This window comes from Ceratotherium simum, chromosome 39 (assembly GCF_057802395.1).
Source record: "Ceratotherium simum simum isolate JZ-2026a chromosome 39, ASM5780239v1, whole genome shotgun sequence".
Lineage (NCBI taxonomy): Eukaryota > Metazoa > Chordata > Mammalia > Perissodactyla > Rhinocerotidae > Ceratotherium > Ceratotherium simum.
The window spans coordinates 1,148,045-1,171,009 of NC_141938.1; the positions used below are offsets into that span (position 1 = coordinate 1,148,045).

The 22,965-nt window shown below is 43.6% G+C and overlaps 1 protein-coding gene across 8 annotated transcripts in view; it reads left to right on the plus strand.

Annotated features, from left to right (window-relative positions):
• The window catches only part of ADGRE3 (adhesion G protein-coupled receptor E3), a 48,681-nt gene extending 26,398 nt beyond the window's left edge, over positions 1 to 22,283 (plus strand). For 3 of the 8 annotated variants that reach the window (XM_087425301.1, XM_087425303.1, XM_087425302.1), the window contains exons 8-16: positions 6,783 to 6,967; positions 9,100 to 9,267; positions 12,863 to 13,060; positions 13,339 to 13,574; positions 14,074 to 14,140; positions 14,364 to 14,455; positions 16,147 to 16,315; positions 19,925 to 20,020; positions 22,093 to 22,283. In XM_087425301.1, coding sequence (XP_087281427.1) covers positions 6,783 to 6,967; positions 9,100 to 9,267; positions 12,863 to 13,060; positions 13,339 to 13,574; positions 14,074 to 14,140; positions 14,364 to 14,455; positions 16,147 to 16,315; positions 19,925 to 20,020; positions 22,093 to 22,101 — 1,220 coding nt within the window. In that variant the 3' untranslated portion in view covers positions 22,102 to 22,283. Of the gene's footprint in view, positions 1 to 6,782; positions 6,968 to 9,099; positions 9,268 to 12,862; positions 13,061 to 13,338; positions 13,575 to 14,073; positions 14,145 to 14,363; positions 16,316 to 19,924; positions 20,021 to 22,092 lie in introns of those variants that run through there. The other 5 variants (XR_015550173.1, XM_087425304.1, XM_087425306.1 and 2 more) reach the window with 5 other exon arrangements.
• Positions 22,284 to 22,965: the final 682 nt, after the last annotated feature.

A 22,965-nucleotide genomic window follows, 5' to 3' on the forward strand; every position in this document is an offset into this window, starting at 1 on the left:
GACCTGAGAGTCTCTCGAGGCAATTCATTCCCATCACTTTCTCTCTCCCCCAAGAATATAAGAACTTGAATCTGCCTCCATTTCAGGATGGGCCGGGTGGAGGATGGAAGCCAACCTCCAATCACGCCATTTCACACTTGCTCTGTTACTCACAATTCGTAGAGCGTGTGCAGGCCAGGCACAACATCTCTGCAGCCCACTTTGCTCCTCGGTCACATTCCAAGATACTGGGGGTTAGGGTCTCAACACGTGAGTTCAGGGAGGATACGACTCGGCCTGTAATAACTGCCTATGCTGAACTGTTTAAGTAAATGCAGACACAGCGCTGTGGTTGCCTCGAGGCACACCTGCATAGATATGCCCAGCAGGAGACTGCGTACCGCCCCCTAATGGGCCCTGTGAGCTCACCTCCCAGTGTTGCTTTGGCTGTGCCTCCGCCGGGAATGCCAGCCACCACTCCACTGGGTGAACTTTCACTCTGCGTTCAGCACAGCTCCCCTTTCACCTCCTCCAGGATGCCTCCTGGGACTGCCCACTTCCAACGCAGCACCGGAGTCCAGCCCTGCCACTCTGTGCTCCCTCAGCATCTCCAACCTACCTGATCCTGGCGTCTAAGGTGTTGTGTTGTTTCTGTTGGTTGGCATGTCCCTGTCCCCCCATCACACTGGAGTCCCCATAACAGTAGAAACCACAAATTCTCTCCATATATAGTCACCGTTATGGGCACAGTACCTGGAGAACAGTGACAAATGTTCCTTGAATTAAATCCACATTAGGTTAAGGCCTCAACATTCCTGACGAGAGAAAAGGATCCATTGACAGGTTCATGACAAGCTCATAGAGGGACATTTCTCTGTCCTTCAGGTTCTGAATAGGGCTGGTCATTCTTTGCTGTGGGGGCCATCCTGTGCCCGGTAGCATGCTGAGAGCCCCCCTGGCCTTTATCCACTAGACGCCAGTAGCAACCCCCTAGTGGTGACAACCAGAAGTGCTTCCAGACGTTGCCCAAGGTCCCCTGAGGGACGGAATCGCCCCCAGTTGAGAACCGCTGGTGTAGAGCGACCTTGTCATTTATCTCCAAATGGTGACAGTTTTAAGATTGGAAGGGGGTGCTATTAAATTACACCAGTAACATTGGTTTGGGACATTATACTTCAATAAAATAAATAAATCCTTTAATATACAGCTATAAATAAATAATAAATAACACCGGGACAGCAGGCGTGAACTGGGATGGTTGCAGGTAACCCGAGACATACCATCACATGACCCCACACACACACAGTAAAACTTCTCAGAGCACAAACCCAGCCACGGAGACCGGCCTCGGAAACCTCTGCGGCCTCTCTTCTCTGCTTGAGATTTCGCTCCTACACCAGAATGTTTCAGCTCAAAAACAAGTGGTTTCTAACCCTCAGAACAGGTGGTTGTACCACCTGTTTTCCAACCATCTACTGCTGTTTCCTTCTGACAAACGGAAACTGCCGTGAAATCAGAGAAACAGAAGTGAATCTCCACTCTGATCCCTCAAGCGAGGCCACAGAAGCCTGATTAGAGAAACCTGCCGAGGGATTTATTCTAGTGGGATGACCCACACAGCTAGAGAGCGGCAAAGCCGAGATTTGAATCTAGAAACCTAGTGCCTGCCCCTCCACCCTTGACTACTCACTGATATGGCCCCTTTGCCATGTTGACTTCTCAGCAGCTACAAAGAATGATGGATGCTTACTGACATGGGAAAATGTTCATAACATATAATATATACGTGTATGCATTAGATTGCCAGGGCTGACATAACAAAATACCAGACTCAGTGGCTTAAACAAGAGAAACTTATTGTCGCACCGTCTGGAAGCTGGAAGTCCGAGATCAAGGTGTCGGCAGGGTTGGTTTCTCCTGCGGCCTCACTCCTTGACTTACAGATGGCCACCTTCTCGCTGTGTCCTCACATGGTCTTTCCTCTGTGCGTGTGCAGCCCTGGTGTCTCTTTGTGAGTCCAAATATCCTCTTATTATAAGGACACTGGTCAGATTGGATTGGGGCCCACCCTAACGGCCTCATTTTAACTTAATCACCTCTTTAAAGGCCCTCTCTCCAAGTGCAGTCATATTTTTTTTGCAGATTTTATTTTTTTTTCAGGTGTACATCATTGTACTTCAATTTCTGTGTAGATTACGTCATGTTCACCACCCAAAGACTATTTATAATTGTGCCTAATCACAGCTTTTGCCCTCCTCTCTCCCCCCTTCCCCTCTGGTAACCACCAATCCAATCTCTGTCTCCATGTGATTGTTTGTTGTTGTTTTTATCTTCTGCTTATGAGTGAGATCATATGGTGCTTAACTTTCTCCCTCTGAATTATTTAGCTTAGCACAGTACCCTCAAGATCCATCCATGTTGTCACAAACGACTGGATTTCATCGTTTCTCTTGGCTGAGTAGTATTCCATTGTGTATATACACCACATCTTCTTTATCCATTCACCCCTTGATGGGCACCTAGGTTGCTTCCAAGTCTTGGCTATTGTGAATAAAGCTTAGGATTGCTCTCGGCCAGCCATGAAGTGCTGCGGCTTGCAAAGGTGGCTTTTTTTTTCTCCAGAAAGGAATTTCTGCCTCTTCCACCTCAGTCAGCACCATCCCTCGTTGTGGGGTTTCTTTTTATCCAGTTTTCAGTTCTCTCTCAGGGGTAATTGTCCCAAGAGTAGTTGTAAATTTGTTCTGTCCATGGGAGGAGGTGAGTTCAGAGTCTGCCTACACCGCCATCTTGACACCAACCCATATAGTCACATTCTTAAGTACCAGGAGGGAGGGGGGAAGTAGGACTTCAATACACGAATTTTGGGGGAACACAATGTAGCCCATAACACTAGCCAACTGACATGTCATGCACATGTCCTACTAACATATAATAAAATTATAAATATATGATATAAATATATCAAGTACATATATATTTTTAGCCTGTTAAAGTATGTCGAATTATGGCATTCTGTGCTTAAATCCTTCAGTGGCTTTCCACTGGCTTAAAATAATAGTAAAAGTCCTCCCCAAGGCCCATAAGGTCCTGTAGGGTCTGCCCCTGTCCCCTCCCTGCCCTCACCTCCTCCCCCTCTCCCCTTCACTCACTCTGCTTCAGCCACACTGGCCTCCTCGCTGTTTCCTGAACAAGCTGAGCACGTTCATACCCCCAGGATTTTGCCCCTGCTATTTCTTCCACCTAGAGCTCTCTTTTCTTGGATATCCACACAGACCTCCCTCCCTTCACTCTGCTGTCTGGAAACTGGCTAAAATCTCTCTCTGTTCTCTTATCTTGATTAATTTTCTCCATAGGACTAATGTTCTCTGATATACTCCTATATTTATTTGTTAACATTTTTTTTGCGTGTCTCCTGCACCAGAAAGTAAGAGCTGTAAGAGCAGAAACTCAGTTTATTTTGTCCCCCAATGTGTCCAGGGGATAATGTCTGGAACATAGTAAGCATTACATTAAAAACAATAGGTTGATAGAGATAGATACATACATACATACATACATGGATGGATGGATGGATGGATGGATAGAAAGATAGATAGATACATAGATAGATACATAGATACATAGATAAGATGGATGGATGGATGGATGGATGGATGGATGGATGGATGGATAGATAGATGATACATAGAAACATAGATATAGATAGATACATAGATATAGATAAATGGATAGAGATAGATGATAGATAGATAGATAGATAGATAGATAGATAGATAGATAGATAGATAGAAATAGAGATATATTATGATTTGCATATATATGACTTAACTCTAGATCTGGTTTACATATATAATATAGAGAGAAAGGAAATTATTAGATACATACACACATAGAGATGAAGATACATGTAACCCAACTACAAATGGATTTCCTTGGGTCCAGTCTCAGCATTATGTTTCATCCAAAAGAAATGAAACCAATTCTAAAAGTCTTGAAAAATAAGTCAGTCTTTGCTGAAGTCTCTTCAAGAGGCAGCAGAGGGAGTGGAATGACATCACAAGAGACTTGCTAACTCCCTAAGCGTCCTCTCCACGGCTGCCCACTCTCTCTCCTCTCTTCCTCCCTCAGATGCCGTCTGCTTCTGCCTCGTCTCTGCCTCTCCTCCCACATTTCCACCGTTTTCTTCTAAGGGGAGATCCATGTCATGTATTATGTAAATCAGCTTAGCCTCCCTTGGTTGTTACAGTTCTTCTGGTCTCCCAAGTTTTACCTCGTTCAATACAAAAAAAGGCTTCAGGGCCACAAACGCAAAGTCTGCCTCAGAATGTTAGAAAAGGAGAGACTCTATGAAAATCTCTATTTTCACCCTCATGAATCTGAATGTGTACATATACATGTTTATGTCTATACACATCTGTGTTTGTGTGTGGACGTGTGTATATCTATATCCAAACATATATATCATTTTTTTAAAAATAAATAATGACTTTCTGGAAAATATCAATGAATGCACGTCAAACATCATATTCAACTCATTAATTAATGAAGGAACCAATAAAATGTTAAGGCAAGTTCAAAGGCAATTTGAAGAACAGATACACACACACCTGCGTGCATATCCATACATGGGACAGTCACGAATGCTGAAATCAATATGCTGACAGATGCAAAAACTAATTAATATCCTATAGGGCAACATAATGTAATGTTTGGGGTTACATTTTCTACAGGGCATAAAGCAGCCACATGTCTACCAGACAAAATGCATTTGTGTCTATGGAAAGAACCATTTGTGCTACTATCAGTTTCTACATGTCATCTTCTATCCTACAGAGTTGTGAAATTGCTTGGCAATCGCAAGTCAATAAAAGATGCAAACTCCCATGGAATCAGATAATCCTTGATAGGCAGCTTTCCACTGGAGGCAGATCTGGTCATAGCTTTCACCCATTAACAGTTCTTGGACATGCACGTATGTTTGGATACACAAATATATGCCTAGAAAAAATCCAGAACTCCAACAGTGATCATGTCTGAGTGGTGGAATTCTGCATGGATGGTATTTCATTTTCTTTTTTCTCTTCTTCTTATAAAAATTGTTTCATTTATTTTTACAGCAAATAAATTGTGGTGTATCAAATAATGTGACACCCTACAATAAGTAAAAACATTAACCAAATATACATTTACTGGTAGGACTAGATCTTGAAAATATTAACTGGAACGACAAAAGAAAGTTGAAAAAAAAAATCCAAAGTGGGATACCGTTTATGTGAACTTTTAAACACAGAAAACAATCCTATATATTGTTATGGAAACATACATATGTAGTAAATCACAAAAGCATTCATGGAAAGGCTACACTTGAAGTCTGTGGTTATTTCTGGAGAAGGAAAAAAGCATGAAATAGTGGGAGGTTTAACCGTATCTGAAACATTTTATTTCTTTTTTTTTCCCACTTTTTTTTATTGAGGTAACGTTGGCTTATAATATTATACAAATTTTAGGTGTATGTCATTATACTTCATCTTATGTATAGACTACATTGTATTGACCACCAAGTCTAGTTGCCGTTCGTCACCATACACATGTGCCCCTTTACCCCTTTCACCCTCCTCCCGCCCCTTCCCCTCTGCAACCACCAATCTGTTCTCCATATCTATGTGTTTGTTTGTTTATCATTCACATATGAGTGAAATCATACAGTGTTTGTCTTTCTCAACTTATTTCATTTAGCATAATACCCTCAAGGTCCATCCATGTTGTCACAGATGGCAAGATTTCAGCTTTTTACGGCTGAGTAGTATTCCATTGTGTATATATACCACATCTTCTTTATCCATTCATCCATCGATGGACACTTAAGTTGTTTCCAAGTCTTGGCTGTTGTGAATAATGCTGCAATGGACATAGGGGTGCATGTATCTTTTCAAATTACTCTTTTTGTGTTCTTTGGTTAAACACCCAGAAGTGGAATAGCTGGATCATAGGGTATTTCTATTTTTAATTTTTTGAGGAATCTCCATACTGTTTTCCAAAATGGCTGCCCCAGTTTGCATTCCCACCAGCAGTGTGTGAGGGCTCCCTTTTCTCCATATCCTCTCCAACACTTGTTATTTCTTGTCTTTTTAATAATAGCCATTCTGACGTGTGTGAGGTGATATCTCATTGTGGTTTTGATTTGTACTTCCCTAATAATTAGTGATGTAAAACATTTTATTTCTTTAAAAAATAATTTTGAAGTTAATCTGACAAAATGATAATATATATGTTAAATCCGGATGTAGATGTCAGTTGTGTCTTTTTTTATACTTTTCTGAAGGTTTGAAATATAAATTAAACTTTTTAGGAAACAAAGAAGATATTTTAAAAGAATTCACCATTTACCACATGCTTGGCACTGTGCAGGGGGCTCTGTGGTTTCCAAATAAAATGTTCTGTATAGTCACTCAGGAAGTTGAGTGCCCATTGGGAAAATAGAATTCAATCCACATGAAATAATGCGTGGACAGTGGAATTCTCACTGGCGCGGCAAGGGCTGCACTGGAATATGAGTTCAGAGACAGAAGCACTGCGAGCTGCTGGAGAAGACTTCCTGAGCCAGAGGCTGGGTTTGAGCTGGGTCTTTGAGGATGAGTTGCATTTGGGTAGGAAGAGCATGGGAGGAAGAATGAACTTCCTAAGCACACCTGGGCACACCTGAGCAGGTGTGGCGATCAGGGAGATGTAGCAGGTGTGAGGTGGGGAAGAGGGACAGAAGGAATGGTGGAACTTTTTAAGACTCCATTTTCCTGTTTCCTCAGGTCCCAGTGCAGTCGCCTTCATTTCATACTCCTCTCTTGGAAACATCATAAATGCAACTTTTTTTGAAGAGATGGATGAGAAAGATCGAGTTTACCTGAACTCCCAAGTAGTGAGTGCTGGTATTGGACCCAAAAGGAACACATCTTTCTCCAAGTCTGTGACTCTGAGTTTTCAGCACATGAAGGTGGGTCAAAGCCGCAGCCTGAACTTGCTCAGGTTTCATGGGGGTGGACCGAACAACCTGCTCCTCCTCCCAGTCAGGAGTTGTAGACCTGCGACGTCCAATATGGTAGCCAGAGGCCACCCATAGCTATTGAGCATTTGAAATGTGGTGGGTCTGAACTGAGATTTTGAAGACTTAGTATTTCTGGGTTTAGATGTAATATTTCCAGATTTTGAAGACTTAGTAAAAAAAAGAATGTAAAATATCTCCTTAATAATTTTTATACTGATTACATGTATTTATTTATATTGACATATTAAAAGATACTATTTTCAATGTAGTGGGTTAAATAAAATATATTATTAAAATTAATTTGACCTGTTTCTTTACCTTTTTTAACATGGCTGGTAGAAAATTTCAAGTTACATAAGTGGCTCACATGATATTTCTCTTGGGTAGCATTATTCTAGTTCATGGAATTATTTTGACTGCAGGTACCTCCTACGTCTGTGAAATTTGAACTGGAACATAATATTCATTCTCGCACAGGAGACTAGCATTAATTATAAAGACTACATAACTTGATAAGAAAAAATTTTTTTATTTAATCCATTACCTCTTCCCATGTTCTGCACTAACTCTTAAAGGCAGGACGGTCAATAGCCAGACATAGACATAATAAAATTCATTTACTCCCTTCCCTTTCAACTCTGTTAAGAAAATAAGAGTTGAAGAAAACCCTACCACTTGCGACAACATAGATGAAATTTGAGGGCATTATGCTAAGTGAAATAAATCAGACAGAGAAAGACAAATACTGTGTGATCTCACTTATATGTGGAATCTTAAAACTCCAAACTCATAGAAACAGAGAACAGATTGGTGGTTGCTGGGGATGGGAGGTGAGGGAAATAGGTGAAAGTGATCAAAGGGTACAAAATTCCAGGGGCCAGCCCTCTGATGTAGTGGTTGGGTTCTCATGGTCCTCACCAGTGGCCCTGGGTTCTCGGGTTCAGATCCCAGGCTCGCATATACACACTACACATCAAGTCATGCTGTGGCAGGGTCCCACATACAGAATGGAGGAGGATTGGCACAGATGTTAGCTCAGGGCCAATCTTCCTCACCAAAAAAAAAAGGTACAAACTTCCAGTGATAAGATGCATAAGTTCTGGGGATGTACTGATATACAGCGTGGTGACTCTAGTTAACAATACCGTATTGTGTATTTGACAGTTGCCAAAAGAGTAGCTGTTAAAAGTTCTCACCACAAAATAAACATTGTAACTCTGTGAGGTGATGGATATTAACTAACCTCACTGTGATAATCGTTTTGCAATATACACATAGATCAAATTGCTACATTGTACACCTTAAACTTACACAACGTTATATGTCAATTCTATTTCAATAAAGCTGGAAAAAATAAATAAAACTAAATTTTAAAAAAATTTTCAAGAAAATAAGAGTTAAGTGGGAGAAGGCTGGGAAATGTAGGTATTCTCTATCTGATGCATAAAATCTAGGAATAGAATTTTTGATGTATGGCATGAGGCAGTGGGAGAGGAGCAAGAAATCTGGGGATGGTCCAGTGGGTTAACAAAGGAGATACAGCCCCAGACAGGAGAGCACCCACTCGTCTCCTTGGCCTCAGGAAGTGATGCTCTGGAAGCCCTTACGACAAGGACAAGAGGCTGAAAGCTAATGTCATGCTCTCTCCTGGTGACATTTCTTTCCTACATTCTCCCTCTCATCACAGGAGCAATTATTGTGTTGTAAGAGGTCGGGACAGAATTGATGTGAAGGGACAGGGAAATAGGGCTTAAAGAGTATGTGGAAGAAGAATTTATATAACCCTTACACTCCTTCTGTGTGACTCCCATGGTGGTGGACAGAGTCCTGACACCAGTGACATCTTATCAAATGCTGGCTCTGGGAGAGGGCAATGATCTTGTCCTACGGTATGTGGAATCCCAGTAGAGCTGGGACTAGGGGGCAGGTATCCTGGCCGCCATCCTCTTCACTTAAAGTAGAAATCACCTGAGTCACTTGTAACCCAGGCGTCTCCTCGTTCGCCCCCCCCCCAGTGTAGACTGACTCTCTGAGGGTTGTCCCTCTTGAGCAAGAACGTGACTAGCCCATTCTATTTTCAGATGAGGCACGGCAGCAATAAGGTCTTCTGCGTCTACTGGAAAAGCACGAACGGGGACGGCCACTGGTCCCGGGATGGCTGTTTCCTGAAAGAAGTGAACGAAAGTCACACCACGTGCAGTTCCACCCACCTGTCCAGTTTCGCTGTCCTCATGGCCTTCAACAGCCAGGTATGATGTAACCTTTAATTCCTCTGCCTAATCCTATTTGAGCCTCTACTGGGTGGTGATGAGTGCTATAAAGAAAACGAAGAAGAGGGAGCGACTGGGGAGACTGCAGACAGCCTGCTGCTCCAGACAGAGTGGTCAGGGGGGCCTCTGTTGGAAGTTAATATCTGAGCTGAAATCTGAATGTTGAGTCAGCAGTGCTGCAACGTGGATGAACCTCGAAAAGATCCTGCTGAGTGAAAGAGCCAGACGCAAAAGATCACATCGTGTGTGGTTCCATTGATATGAAATGTCCAGAACAGGCAAATCCACGGAGACAGAGAGCAGATTAGCGGTTGTGAGGGCGGGGGAGAGGGAGGAATGGGGACGCAGTTGGGGGGAGACTCCTTAATGGGCCTGGGGTTTTATTTTTCAGGGATGAAAATGTTTTGGAACTAGACAGAGGTGGTGGCTGCACAACACTGTGAATGTACCAAATGCCACTGAAAAATGTTCACTGTAAAATAATTTCATATTATTTGGATTTTATCTCTGTGATATTGTGATGTATAATAAGAAATACATATTTGGTCTTTTCCCCTTTTCTGGCACAGAGTTCCTAAAAGCCTTGTAATTTCCTAAGTGAAAGGTGATAAAGATGTCATTGGTTATGTTAATGAGGTGATTTTTGGAAAGCCCCTAAGGATGGGGGCTGGTTGCCAGGGGACCCAACCCTCTGGTTAGAGGGTTGGAACTTTCAGTTCCCCTCCCAGCCTCCGGGGAGGGGAAAGGGGCTGGAGGATCAATCGGTCAGTTGTGCTTGTGTAATGAAGCCCCCATAAAAACCCAAAAGGAGTGGGTTCAGAGAGATTCCACGCTGGCAAACATGTGGAGATTTGGGGAGAGTGGCTTGCTCAGAAGCTCCATGCCTTCCCCGTACCTTGCCCTACGCATCTCTTCCATCTGACTGTTCTTGAATTATATCCTTTTATAATAAACCAGTGATCTAGTAAGTAAAATATTTGACTGAGTTCTATGAGCTTCTCTAGCAAATTAATCAAACCCAAGGAGGTGAGGTCGTGGGAACCTCCAATCTGTAGCTGCCAGAAGCACAGGTGACAACCTGGGCTCGCAACTGGCTTCTGAAGTGAGTGGAGGCCAGTCTTGGGGTACTGAGCCTTTGACCTGTGGGATCTGACGCCACCTCCAGGTAAATAATGTCAGAATTGAGCTGAATTGTAGGACTCCCAGCTGGTATCCAAGAATTGTTTGTTGGCTATGTGGGGAAAACCCACACACACAAACATTGGAATTGGGTCCTCGAACCTTCTAACCCCAATAAAAAAGTCAGTAGGAAAAAGTCTCAGGGAAAAGCATCCCAAGAAGAGATACACATATGTGTAAAGGCCCAGAAGAAGGAGCAAACCTGGTGTGTTCCAGAAAGAAGTGTGGCCGGAGCAGAGTGAGTGACAGGAAGTGGAAGGAGACAGGCTGGAGAGACGGGAGCAGGGAAGATGTGTCAGGCCTCGAATGCCACGGTCAGAAATTTAGATTTCCCTCTGATTGCAATGGGAAAGCAATGGAGGATTTGCATGAGGGATGCTGCATATTTATGTCATTAGAAGATCCCTCTGGCTCCCGGGTCAAGAATGGATGGTGGTGCAGCAAGAGTGGACTCGCAGAGAGGTGATGGTGGCCAGGATTCGGGTGGCAGCAGTAGAGGTGGTGGGAGTAGGTCAGACCGGACACGTATCCTAGAGATGGGGTCGGAGGACTCACTGATAATACAGGCTGGGTGATGACACATCCCTCTCCTCCTTACAGGGATGGAGGTAGTGCCCTCAGAACAACGCTTGTTGGAAATCTCGGACCCCTCCTATTGCACAGGGCAGTGGGAAAGCTAAAATAAGTTAAAAAACATAAAATACTTCTTTCATTCATCATTGCATTAATCAAATTCATCTATGAGTTGGGCATAGCCTTAGTTCATTCATTTTCATTGATGTATAATGTTCCTTTGCTTGACTATACTATAATTTACTTATCCATTCTACAGTTAATGGATATCTAGGTTGTTTCCTGTTGGGGCTATTAAAAGCAATGCTAGTTTTCTGGGATAAAGTACAGAAAATCCCACGTTGGATCCTCCAGGGCAATGAGGAAGCAATATACTCCAGAGGGTACAGGTACAAGATAGTGAAGCCTCTGTCACCATGGTTTCTAAGTGACGGCATGGAGCAGAATATTGCTCCATCAAAGTCAAAAAACAGACACAACTACACTATATTCTCAGGGGTTGCGTACATAAGTGGTAAAACTATAAAGAATTGCTTTTCATAAAAGGATCATGGCTTCTCTAGGGAAGAAGGTGGTTTGCAACTGGGAAGAGCTTCTGGAGTAGTGTCCATAGACTAGTACACGATCTGAGTGTTTAATAATTATCAACCATATAACACATTGACATTTATGTTCTTTTCCATATGTGTGTTATATTTCAAAATTTTTTAACGTTAAAAAAGCAAAGGATTTAAAAGTTCTATAAAGTGGCATCGAAATAAATTAAAATACCCATATAGTTATAAGGGATGATGACTATCGTTTCCCGTTAGTGAGTCTCGCTAAGTCTGTTTGGCTTACCAGACCCCTGGCCCTTGTCTTTAATGAGATGAGTCCCCAAGAGCTGAATTAGACAAGGTGTCTTACTTTGGGGTCACCTGCAAGCAGGTCCTGAGACAGGATTTGAGGGCAAGTAGTTTCTCTGGGAGGTGAGCCCGGGACACATCAGCAGGACAGTAGGGAAGTGAGAAAGGGAAGAGAAGGCAGCCCGTAAAGGATGTGTTAAAGAGAAAGTTAACCTCATGGACAGACAACTGGGGCTTAATCCCATTGGGTACTTTTGGGAGATATCGTAGGACATGCACTAGGAGCCATCCACACAAGGGCACGGGAGCTGGGGCATTTATCCACCAGTTCCCCACTATCATTGTTGGAGGGCAGCTCCCACAGGCATTAATGTCCTGGCCCTTGTGACCCTGTGGTGTATCTAAGCATGCCCACGTGGCAGGACAAATACCCTCAGTCAGGGTCACTGGAGTTCACAGGAAGCAGCTGAAGGGCAGGGACAGGCGACTGTGAAGAGATTAATAGCCTCTGCTGCACAGGGCTTCCTACGTCTCTTTGGGCGAAGACTTAGTCGGGCATATCCATTCATTTCAACTTGAACCTGCTGTACAACATAGAGCCTATGGTTAACAATATGGTGTTGTGCACTTAAAAACTGTTAAGAGAGTAGATCTCATGTTGTGATTCCACCACAAAAAAACAGAGAGAGACACAGGCATCTTTTGGAGGCGATGGGTATGTTTATCACCTTGATTGTGGGGATGGCATCATGGACGCCTATGTCCAAACTCATCAAAATGTCTGCATTCGGTAGGAGCAGTATTCTGTATACTACATAAGCTTCAATAAAGCTGAAAAAAAGACTTAGTCTGACAGACACTTCACACACTCCCTATCACCGGCTTTGTGCCTGTGTTTGGGATGCCCTATTCCGAGGGAGGACAATCATAATCCCAGAGCAGGAAGGGGTGACTGTGGTCTCTTTGCCGGGTCCCAGGAGGAGGACCCTGCGCTGGCTGTGATCACCTACGTGGGGCTGGGCCTCTCTCTGCTGTGCCTCCTCCTGGCAGCCCTCACCTTCCTGCTGTGCAGAGCCATCCAGAACACCAGCACCTCGCTCCACCTGCAGCTCTCCCTCTGCCTCCTCCTGGCCCACCTCCTCTTCCTCACAGCCATCGACCGAACCGAGATCAAGGTACTGACCCTGTCCCAGTGGACCCTCTGCCCTGCCCCAGGGGTGCTGAGTCCATGGAACCATGCTGCACTGGACACTGTAATAAATGATCTTGTGTCTTGGGGAAGGTGAGGAGTGAGTAGCCTGTTTCACATTGACTGATGCGACTGGAAGACAAACCCTCTCTGACAACTCCTTCATGCTCCTCAGAGTCCTCCCCAGGGGCAAGGTGCAGGAGAGGTCCTGGGCCACCCTCCACCCTGACTGTCCCTCCTGCTGACACCTGCCTCCACCCCCAGGTGCTGTGCGCCCTCATCGCGGGTGCCTTACACTATCTCTACCTGGCCTCCTTCACCTGGATGCTGCTGGAGGGCCTGCACCTCTTCCTCACTGCTCGCAACCTGATGGTGGTCAACTACACCAGCGAGAGCAGGTTCATGAGGAAGCTCATGTTCCCTGTGGGCTACGGGGTCCCGGCTGTGATTGTGGCCATTTCTGCAGCATCCAGGCCTCACCTTTATGGAACACCCGATCGGTGAGCTTGACTCTCACCCTGTGCCGTGGACAGTTTTGAGGGCAATGTTAACGACAACGATTGGGATAGCCACATGAATGTTCTCTGCTTTCTCCCTAAGTGTAACAGCTCTAACCTCTTTCCCAGTGAGGCAGGGAAAGATGACAGCAAGAGCATGGAAGGTTCTGGAAGGAGGGAGTTTTGCAGTTAGATACCAGCTTCATCCCTCCCATAATTTGGGACCTCGAGTCCTCAAGTCTTAGTCCCCTCAATAGCAAAATGGGGATAATAGTCATCCCCATGGTCCTACCTTCACAATGCTGGTGTGGAAATTCAACAGGACTGTGCTTAAGTTTAATGTAGTATTAAAACATGTAGTGAACAGTCAGAGCCTTCGGTGTCATAAACTGACATTTTCAGGAGACATTGGAAGTTCTCTGTTAGGAAAAGGTGTCACTTCATGTTTGTTTTGTGTGTGGTCTCTGATCTCTCTTTCTGTCCCTTTTTGCACGCTTCCCAGCTGCTGGCTCCACGTGGACCAGGGATTCATCTGGGGTTTCCTCGGCCCCGTCTGCGCCATTATCTGTGTGAGTGAGTACGTGGCTCTGGTGTTCCTGACCAAAGAAGCGCCAGGTGCGCTGGGTGCCAGATAGTACAAGGGGCATCCATTTTCTCAGCTGTATGATTTGATTTTTCCACCTTCTACCAGTTCAATCCCACGTGCAGGGAGGTAGGAGTGGTGTGCGATTTACAGTGGACATGGCACATTATTTTAACTTGCCTTCTGCATGGTCTGTGTCGTTCCTGCAGGTGAATTTAGTATTTTTCCTCTTGGTTCTCTGCATTTTGAAAAGGAAATTTTCCTCTCTCAACAGTGAGGTGTCAACCATCCAGAATGTAAGGTAAAATGGGATAATGGCATTTTTCGACCCCCTTCTCCTCTACTCACCTCCTAATATCCACACACACATACGCGCCACAACCAGGCTCCAGGGACTCACAAGACCACAATTAATTGTCACAATTAATGAGAAGCTGGATTAGCTAGAGTACAGGCCAAGCTGCTGTGACCAAAAGCCCCAAGAAAAAGAGTGAAATAGAAGTTTATTTCATTCTCATGTCCCAGTCCAGAGGTGAGCAGTCCAGGGCTAGTGGGGAAGCTTTGCTCCACACAGTGATCCAGGGACTGAAGTTCTTTCTGTTTTGTTGCTCCACCATGCCCTAGGAAGTTGTCTTTATCAGTATCCCATCCACGGGAAGGCGTTGACGTGGAGGTCGCATGTTTCACATTTGCTCATATACTATTGGCTAGACCTTGGTCACATGGTGATGCCTCGCTGCGAGGGAGGCTGGGGAATGTAGACTCTAGCCAGGTCGCTGTGTGTCCTTGACAAAACTCAAAAAGAGAAGGGCTCTAACACTAAAAGGAAGAAGAAGAGATGGAAAAAACCAGCAGTTTCCACCACTCAACACGAGATGCACTAGGAAAGATTTAGACTCAAATATATTTTACACAATGCTATTTCAAAAAATTTGGGGCTATGAGTATTTTTTTATTTTGCAGGATAATTTTTCATTTGAACATGAAATTTGTTGTTGCTTTCATTTTAACCACAAAAATAACACAAATGTTAAAAATTCTTAATATTTTATAAAATATACAAAGTAAAAATTATGAGTGGCTAACTCCCGCTTTTCCTGAGACTTCCACTTCCCCCAGAAGCCAGAGGTAAGAAACTGTGTGATATGATGTGTGTAATATTTTCCCCAGACCTTTTTCTGTGCGTTTTCTGTAGAACAGACAGGCACACCTACAGTAGCCTCACACTATGCAAATTTCTCCTTAGCTAGCTTTCCTCACTTATGTAATATTATATTTTAAAATTAGGGATATACAGGTGCTGGCCTGGTGGCACAGTGGTTAAGTGCGCATGCTCCGCCTCGGCGGTCCGGGGTTCGCAGGTTCGGATCCCGGGTGTGCACCGACACACCGCTTGTCAAGCCATGCTGTGGCAGTGTCCCATATAAAGTAGAGGAGGATGGGCACGAATGTTAGCCCAGGGCCAGTCTTCCTCAGAAAAATAAATAAATAAAATAAAATTAGGGATATATAGATTCTTAAGTAGGGTGACCTTACATCTAGGTTTGCCTGGGACAGTCCCAGTTTATGCCTGTTGACCCATTGTAATTATTAACTAGCATCCCTTTTTATCTCAAAAGCCTCCCTGTTTGAATAACAAATTATATGACACTGCCTATCTATAAATGATGTAGAGAGCGAGAGAGCACCCAGTTTTAGAATGCTTTATGTATGGCACTAGTTTTGTTCTGTATGCTGTCCTAAATACTTTACATATGTTAAGGCTTCATTTAATCTTGGCAGCAACTCTCTGAAATAGGGCTATTATAAACATGACGACGCTGAGTTACAGAAAGATAAAGTACTCATCCAAGGTCACACAGTCCGTTAGTGCTGCCTTGGGTTTAAAACTGGGCAATCTAGCTCCAGAGTCCTCGCCATTAACAACCATGCTATAGGGGTGTTCATGTCCATTATTAGCTTTTTTACATCGTTGTTTATGACTCTTCCCAGGATGCTGACATTTAAAGCCACAGCTCAGCTCTTCATCCTGGGCTGCACGTGGTGTCTGGGAATCCTGCAGGTGGGTCCAGCTGCCCACGTCATGGCCTACCTCTTCACCATCATCAACAGCCTGCAGGGCGTCTTCATCTTCCTGGTGTACTGCCTCCTCAGCCAGCAGGTAAACACTGACCTCTTTCTTTATTGTTTTAAAGTTAAGAAATCTTTGGAGGTATGTTGTTTAATGAACATCTAAATCCATATTCTCTAGATTTTCATATGAGCTTGTGAGCAGTGCGTAAACACTGCCTATATTTTTCTCTACTTTAAGATACTGTTGATTATAAGATACACCAATTTATTAATGGCTTACAGAAAGTAAATAATTGCTACATCAAGGATATATGTTTTTCTTCAGCTTTCCCATTTGTAATAGTCAGCTATTGCTGTGTAACAAATAACCTCAAAAATCTCAGTGGCTTAAACATGAATATTTACTTTTCTCCTTCTCGAGGCAGCAGGTTGATTGAGACTCAGCTGATCTTGGCTGGGCTCAGCTTGGCTTGGCTCCAGGAGGTAGGTCATGTTCAGGCCTGCTCTTTGTGACTCATCCTGAGGCTTGGAAGAAAGGGAAGCAGCTCCCTAACATAAGTTCTTCTCATGACAATGGCAAAATCACAAGAAAGCGAGCTCTACTGGGCAAGGCCATTTCAGGTCCTGTGATTCTCTTTGCATCGCCTACACTAATATCCCATTGACCAAAGAAAGTCACATGTCAAGCCCAAAGTCAGTGGGAAAAGAATGCACTACCTGCCACGAGGCTAAGACAGGGTGTAATGACTACAGCAGAAGAGTGAATAATTGAGATCAGTAATGCAGTCTACCACACCACTTAACATGAGTTCTTAAACATGTTTCCATGCGATGGCATAGTCTCCATACTATTATGTTTTAATTAAATTACATAATAAGCTAATTTTTCCAACATTTTACTATGAACATTTTCAAGCATACAAAAAAGTTGAAAGAATTATACAGTGAACACATATATACCAATCACCTAGATTCTATAATTAACATTGTGGTATATGTGCTTGATCACATATCTATCCACATATCCATCCTTTCATCCATCTCATTATAAGCAGCTGCAGCTTACATGCACAACCAAAGAAAACTGTAAGCAGCTCTTCTCAGAGGATGTACGCACCTGAGTGAACACAATGAAAAAGTCTTATATGTGCTCTTTTCTCAGTTCATCTCAGTTGCTGAAGGATCTCACAGTGCAAGCTTCCACTTTTTCAAGATATATATTTTGTACTCAATATGAATACTAAACACAAGCCAATTCATTTGTCTGCCCCTGAAACAAAAGAAACAGTGTTGCAGTCTGCAACAGAAACAGTGTCCTGTGGCCAGCTCTGGGGAAATATTGGCTGCTTTGGTCTTCTTGAGACAAGCCTCTAAGAGGGTGCCTTACTAAGTGAGCTCAGGGATCGTTTGGACGGCCTCCTGGCTCTAGAATCGAAGCCCTAGGCAAGATGCAATGCTACTGTACACTACTGAACTATGTTGACATATTTCTACCTAGATTTAGTTAAATTATGTTACATCTATAGAACAGGATACTCTGCAACCATTAAATACAATATTGTAAAAGACTGAAACCCCAGTGAAGCTGGGATCTGCATGATCCACATCAGGAGGCACAACAGCCAACTAACACAATTCAGCAGCCAGAAGGAATACAACATTACTCCCGTTCTTTATTTGTTCCTCTCAAACGCCATGAAGAGGACACATAGTCCACGTATCCCTTTGTTGAGTTCAGCCACTAAGGTTTTGAGCTTGTTTGTTACTGCAGCAAAACATGCCCTGACTGATACACTTTCTTCCCTGGTCCTCCTCCTCCTCCTCCTCTTCTTCCTCCTTCTCCTTCTTCTTTTTCCCTCTCCTCCTCCTCCTCCTCCTCCCCCCTTCCTCCTCCTTCTTCTTCTGCCCTCTCCTCCTCCTTCTTCTTCTGCCCTCTCCTCCTCCTTCTCCTCCCCTTTGTGTTTTTCTTTCTTCCTCCCTCCCTTTCTCCCTCCCATTCGCTCCCTCCCTCCCTCCTTCCCTTCTTCCCCACTCTGCGTCTGCGTGCACAAAGAACCAAACTAGGAAAGAAAGAACAGCTCCTCAGAGGATTAGGGAGAGGAAGAAACTGAACTGACAAAGCAGACATCCTCTAGAGAGCAAAGGACAAGCAACAACTTAGAACATTCAAATGTCGATTTTTATCCAGGCACAAGAATACCTTATGACTGGGTGGATATTAAAAACGTATTAGTGAAAAGGCAAGTTTCACAGCATTGCTCCAGAAGCTCTCCGTGCGTTTATATAACGTGTATAAACCTTTACTGCTCATGTTACTCTTGGTTATGATTTACGCACGGGTGTGGGTGTGCATGGAAAGCACCATGACCCTCAAGCAATCTTCCCCCTTCTGAGTGGGGGACATTTAGCAATGTCTGGGGACATTTTTGATCATCACAACTGGGGGGAGGAGTGCTACTGGCGTTGAGTGGCTGGAGGCCAGGAATGCTGCTCAACATCCTACAGGGCACAGGTCGGCCCCCACCACAAAGCATGATCCAACCCCTGATGCCAGTAACGCCAAGGTTGGGAAATCTTGGTGTGGCAGATGCTGTCGATGGCCCTCTCGTGTCCCTTTGGCGTTCATCTCTGCATGCTCAGGGTTGCTTATTGCAGACACCTGGGACTCTGTGCCTGTGAGCCTCTTTCTGCCCGCAGGACACGCCTGACTCATGAATAGGGAAAGCTGGCGGTTCCAGAGAGTAATGGCCCTTGAGAGCAGCCATCAACTAATGACTGATGGGAGCTTGTGGATAAATGTCCCAGCTCCCTTGTCCCTGAGGTGTGATGACTCTGAAGTGTGTCCTATGCTGTGTCCAAGAGTTCCCCAGTGGGACGAACCCCACAGTGGAAACCAGTGGAAAGGATTATGCACCCTTTACTGCCTGCCTTCCCTCCCCTATCTCACTTCCCCACTGACCTACTGGTGTTTCCTGGGACCACTCCTCAAGTAAATTCCTTACACTTGAACCCTTGTCTCGGGGTCTGCTTCTGTGGGACCCCAAACCAAGACACATGGAAGGACACCAAAACATCATCAGTGAATTTTCACTAGATTGAGCAACTATGTGTAACTTCTATTTTCTTCTTTTGCATATGCATATTTTGTAAATTTTCTACAACAAAAATGTATTCTGTAATATGAAAAAAAATGTTGTGGTAAAATATACATAAAATAAAATTTACCATTTTAACCATGTTTAAGTGTACAGATCAGTGGCGTTAAGTACATTCACATTGTGCAACAATCACCACCATCCAACTCTAGAACTTTTTCATCATCCCAAACTGAAACCCTGTACCCATTAAACAATAACATCTTATTCTCCCTTGCCTAGCCCCTGGTAACCAGTATTCTACTTTCTGTCTCAATTAATTTGACTATTATAAGGATCTTGTATGTGTGGAATCATACAATATCTGTCCTTTTGTGTCTGGTTTATTTTGCTCAGCATAATGTCTTTAAGTTTCGTCCGTGTTGTAGCGTGTGTCAGAGTTTCATTTCTTTTTGAGGCCTAATAACATTCCATTGTATGTATACACTTCATTTTATGGGGAAAGGTTTTGTCATAATGTCTTTATCCTCTTCCTGACTTGCTGGCTTTTCTCTTCTCCAAAGCTAACAAAAACCATCCTGGTATTTCCTTTGATGTTTCAGGTTCGAAAGTGGTTTGGACAGATCATGAAATTTAAATCTGAGTCTGAGACTTACACACTTTCCACCAGGCCTGGCCCAGACTCAAAACCCAGCAAGGTAAGAGGACTTGTCACCTATTCTTTGTGTTTGACCCCTTGATGCCCTGAGCCTTCATGTCTTAGTACGAGCTTCCTTCCCTGGAAGGTACCAAGCAGGGCTCTTTTCCTGATGACCTGGTTTGCACTCCTCATTCTCACTCTATCGTTCCTCAGTGACTCTTCCTTGCTCACTAACAGTGCTTAAGCTGGCTTTTGTTTATATTCTTGTCATTCAAAGTATGGATAAAACATATCACCAGCACCACTACCATCTAGAGTATAACCTTTTGGGGGAAGACTTACAATCATGGACATAGAGTGGTCATCATCCTGAAACCCCACTATCCCATAGGAAGAGGGACGTGAGCCCAGTGGAGTTGCTGGACCCCACGGAAAGGGCTCCAGGAGAGGGACCTCCCAGGTGCTCTACATAATTACAGGGGACGAGTACGTGGAATAATGGGACCTTCCTGGGAGAGGAAATGGTCCTGTTGGAAAGGGGACTTCTCTGGAACTTGGTGGCTGGTCTTCATCTGTTCTTTCATTGAGCTAACTCAGGCTCAATGCACCAAGGAATAAGCCTCCAGCACTATCTGAGCTTTCTCTCCATACTTGTCCCTTATTTGCTCTTAGAGAAATGAGAGAACATACTTGTAAGAAAGTATGTCACTAGATGAGCAGGATGGGCTCCAAAGCTCATAATCCACGAAAATTCTCCCCATCTCATTTGGTTTTATGCCTCCCAAGTGCACATCCACCACATCAGCTTGCCAAAGAGCCTTAGAATATGTTATTTTTAAGCTGAACAAAATTGAGAAATTTCTGATCCATCATCTTCTACATTTCTTGAGATGATATGTGATTTTCTTCAGCAGTAGAAATATTGAGGTCACTGAAGAAAGGTCTGTCCCTTATTGGAGGGCAGGAAGGGGAATTCATTCTAAATTTTTCCAAAAAGACCAAAAGGAAAACAGGACCAGGAAAAAGGGGAAAACATCTTAGCACGTGTCAGGTGATTGGAGAAAATGTTTATGAATATTAAGCTTAATCATTTGCAATGAAAATAAAATTGTGGTAAGTGCTAACCATTGGCTGTGACCTTTGAAAAGCTTCCCAGATAATCCAAAATAACTCCCAAAGATGCCAGCACTCCAGCTACTGGTTTCCCACAATAAATAAGGAAATGTTTCTTTATCATTGCTTAACATTATGGAAATTGAATAAGATGAGTGTATCTGTAAAAAGGGAATATATTATATATTTTATGTATATTATATATATTTATTTTTATATTTTTATGCATATAAAATACATTAGCTCCCTTTAAGAAATCATTTGCTTTGATTAAAATAATCTCTTAAGCTTTTATTTTTCATGCACATGTTATTAGTAAAAAGCTAACAAAACCCTTTCTCCTCTATGGACAAATTTGACCTTGGGTTTACTTTCTGGCTCTATTCCCTAGAAACTTGATAATGTTGGAGGGGCAGTTCTGTGAATGAACCACAAATACCAGGAGGGAAGGTACAGCTTGGGACTTTCTGCGTACAATGACTCATATTTATATTTGCCAGGAACTCCATCTTCACTGGCTGCTACAGGAGATATTGGTTCCCCTGTGGAACTTGGGGCTTCTAAACCCAGCTGTAGCTTGTAGGGGGCAAATAGAATGTTTGTTGAGTTCTACAATGTGTCAGACACTATGGTAGGCAGGGGACATACAAAAAGTGACAAGACCAACACAGTCCTTAACTTCATGGAACTAAGAGTCTAGCCTGTCTTAGACAAAAACCAACACCCCAAGGGCTGAAATTCTAGAGTGGGATACTACTTCCAAAAATTTTTCCAAAAACATTCTTCATCCTGGGTTTTTGAGAAGTCCTCCCCTTATAAACTAAAGAAGGCCATACCTGTCCTAGGATTCCAAAATGCTAGGAGATCATGCCATTCTTGCCTGCTGGATGGAGCTCTCTGGCTTTAACCCACTCCTGCTCTTTCTTTCTGTTTTGTTGTTGTTGTTTGGTTGGTTTGTTTTATCTTTACATCTACCTTCAATCTAAACATCTTTTGGGGGGGGGGATTCTTTTCCAGAGCAAGTGAAGAGAAAATACAAAAACTAGAACATTCAACTCCACATGGATCTGTTTTGCATCATGAAGAATGAAGCTAGGGACAGGGAGACTCAGGACACATGTCATCCTTGAAGAGGAAACGTTTCACCTTTACTTCATGAGGTGCTTGTTCTGCATAATGAGTTCTCAATAAATGTGTGTTGAACTGGATTTCTCTTGGCTATGATGTGTTCAGCCAGTGTTTGTACCTGGATACACAAATCATGACCATTGCAAATACTCCCTTGACTTTTTGTAAATGGGGAGGCTCCTTCCAAGGCCTTTCCTCAAGTTCTTACTCTCACTCATTCTAAACTTGCTCCTTAAACTCACCCAGTCCCTCAAGCCATCAGCTTCTCCCAAACCATTAGCTTTACCTCCTTTCGTATCCAGGCTAAATCTCATGATCAACCAGGTCAAATGGTTCTCTCTCATTCTATCAGCACCTTTGCTTCCTCATTCTGATTCCATACGTACCTAGGGAAATCTCACACCAAGACTGATCCAACATGGAAGTCACCGTGGATAGTCTACTCAGCAGCCATCCCCACCACTACATGTTCCTTATTAGCAGAACCTTCCGATTTGGGGAAGCAATGTGCCTGAACCCAGGGGGTCAGTTGAGACTGGTCTAAGCCCTATGATTCTCAGCTGGGGGTGATTTCCCTCTCCCCCTCAGGGACATTTGGCAATATCTGGAGAACATTTTTGGTTGTCATGACTGGGGCAGGGGGAACGATACTGGCATCTAAGTGGTAGAGTCCAGGGATGCTGCTAAACATCCTACTCTGCACAAGACAGCCCCTAGACACACAAAAAAGAATTACCCATCCCCAAATGTCAGTAGTGCTGG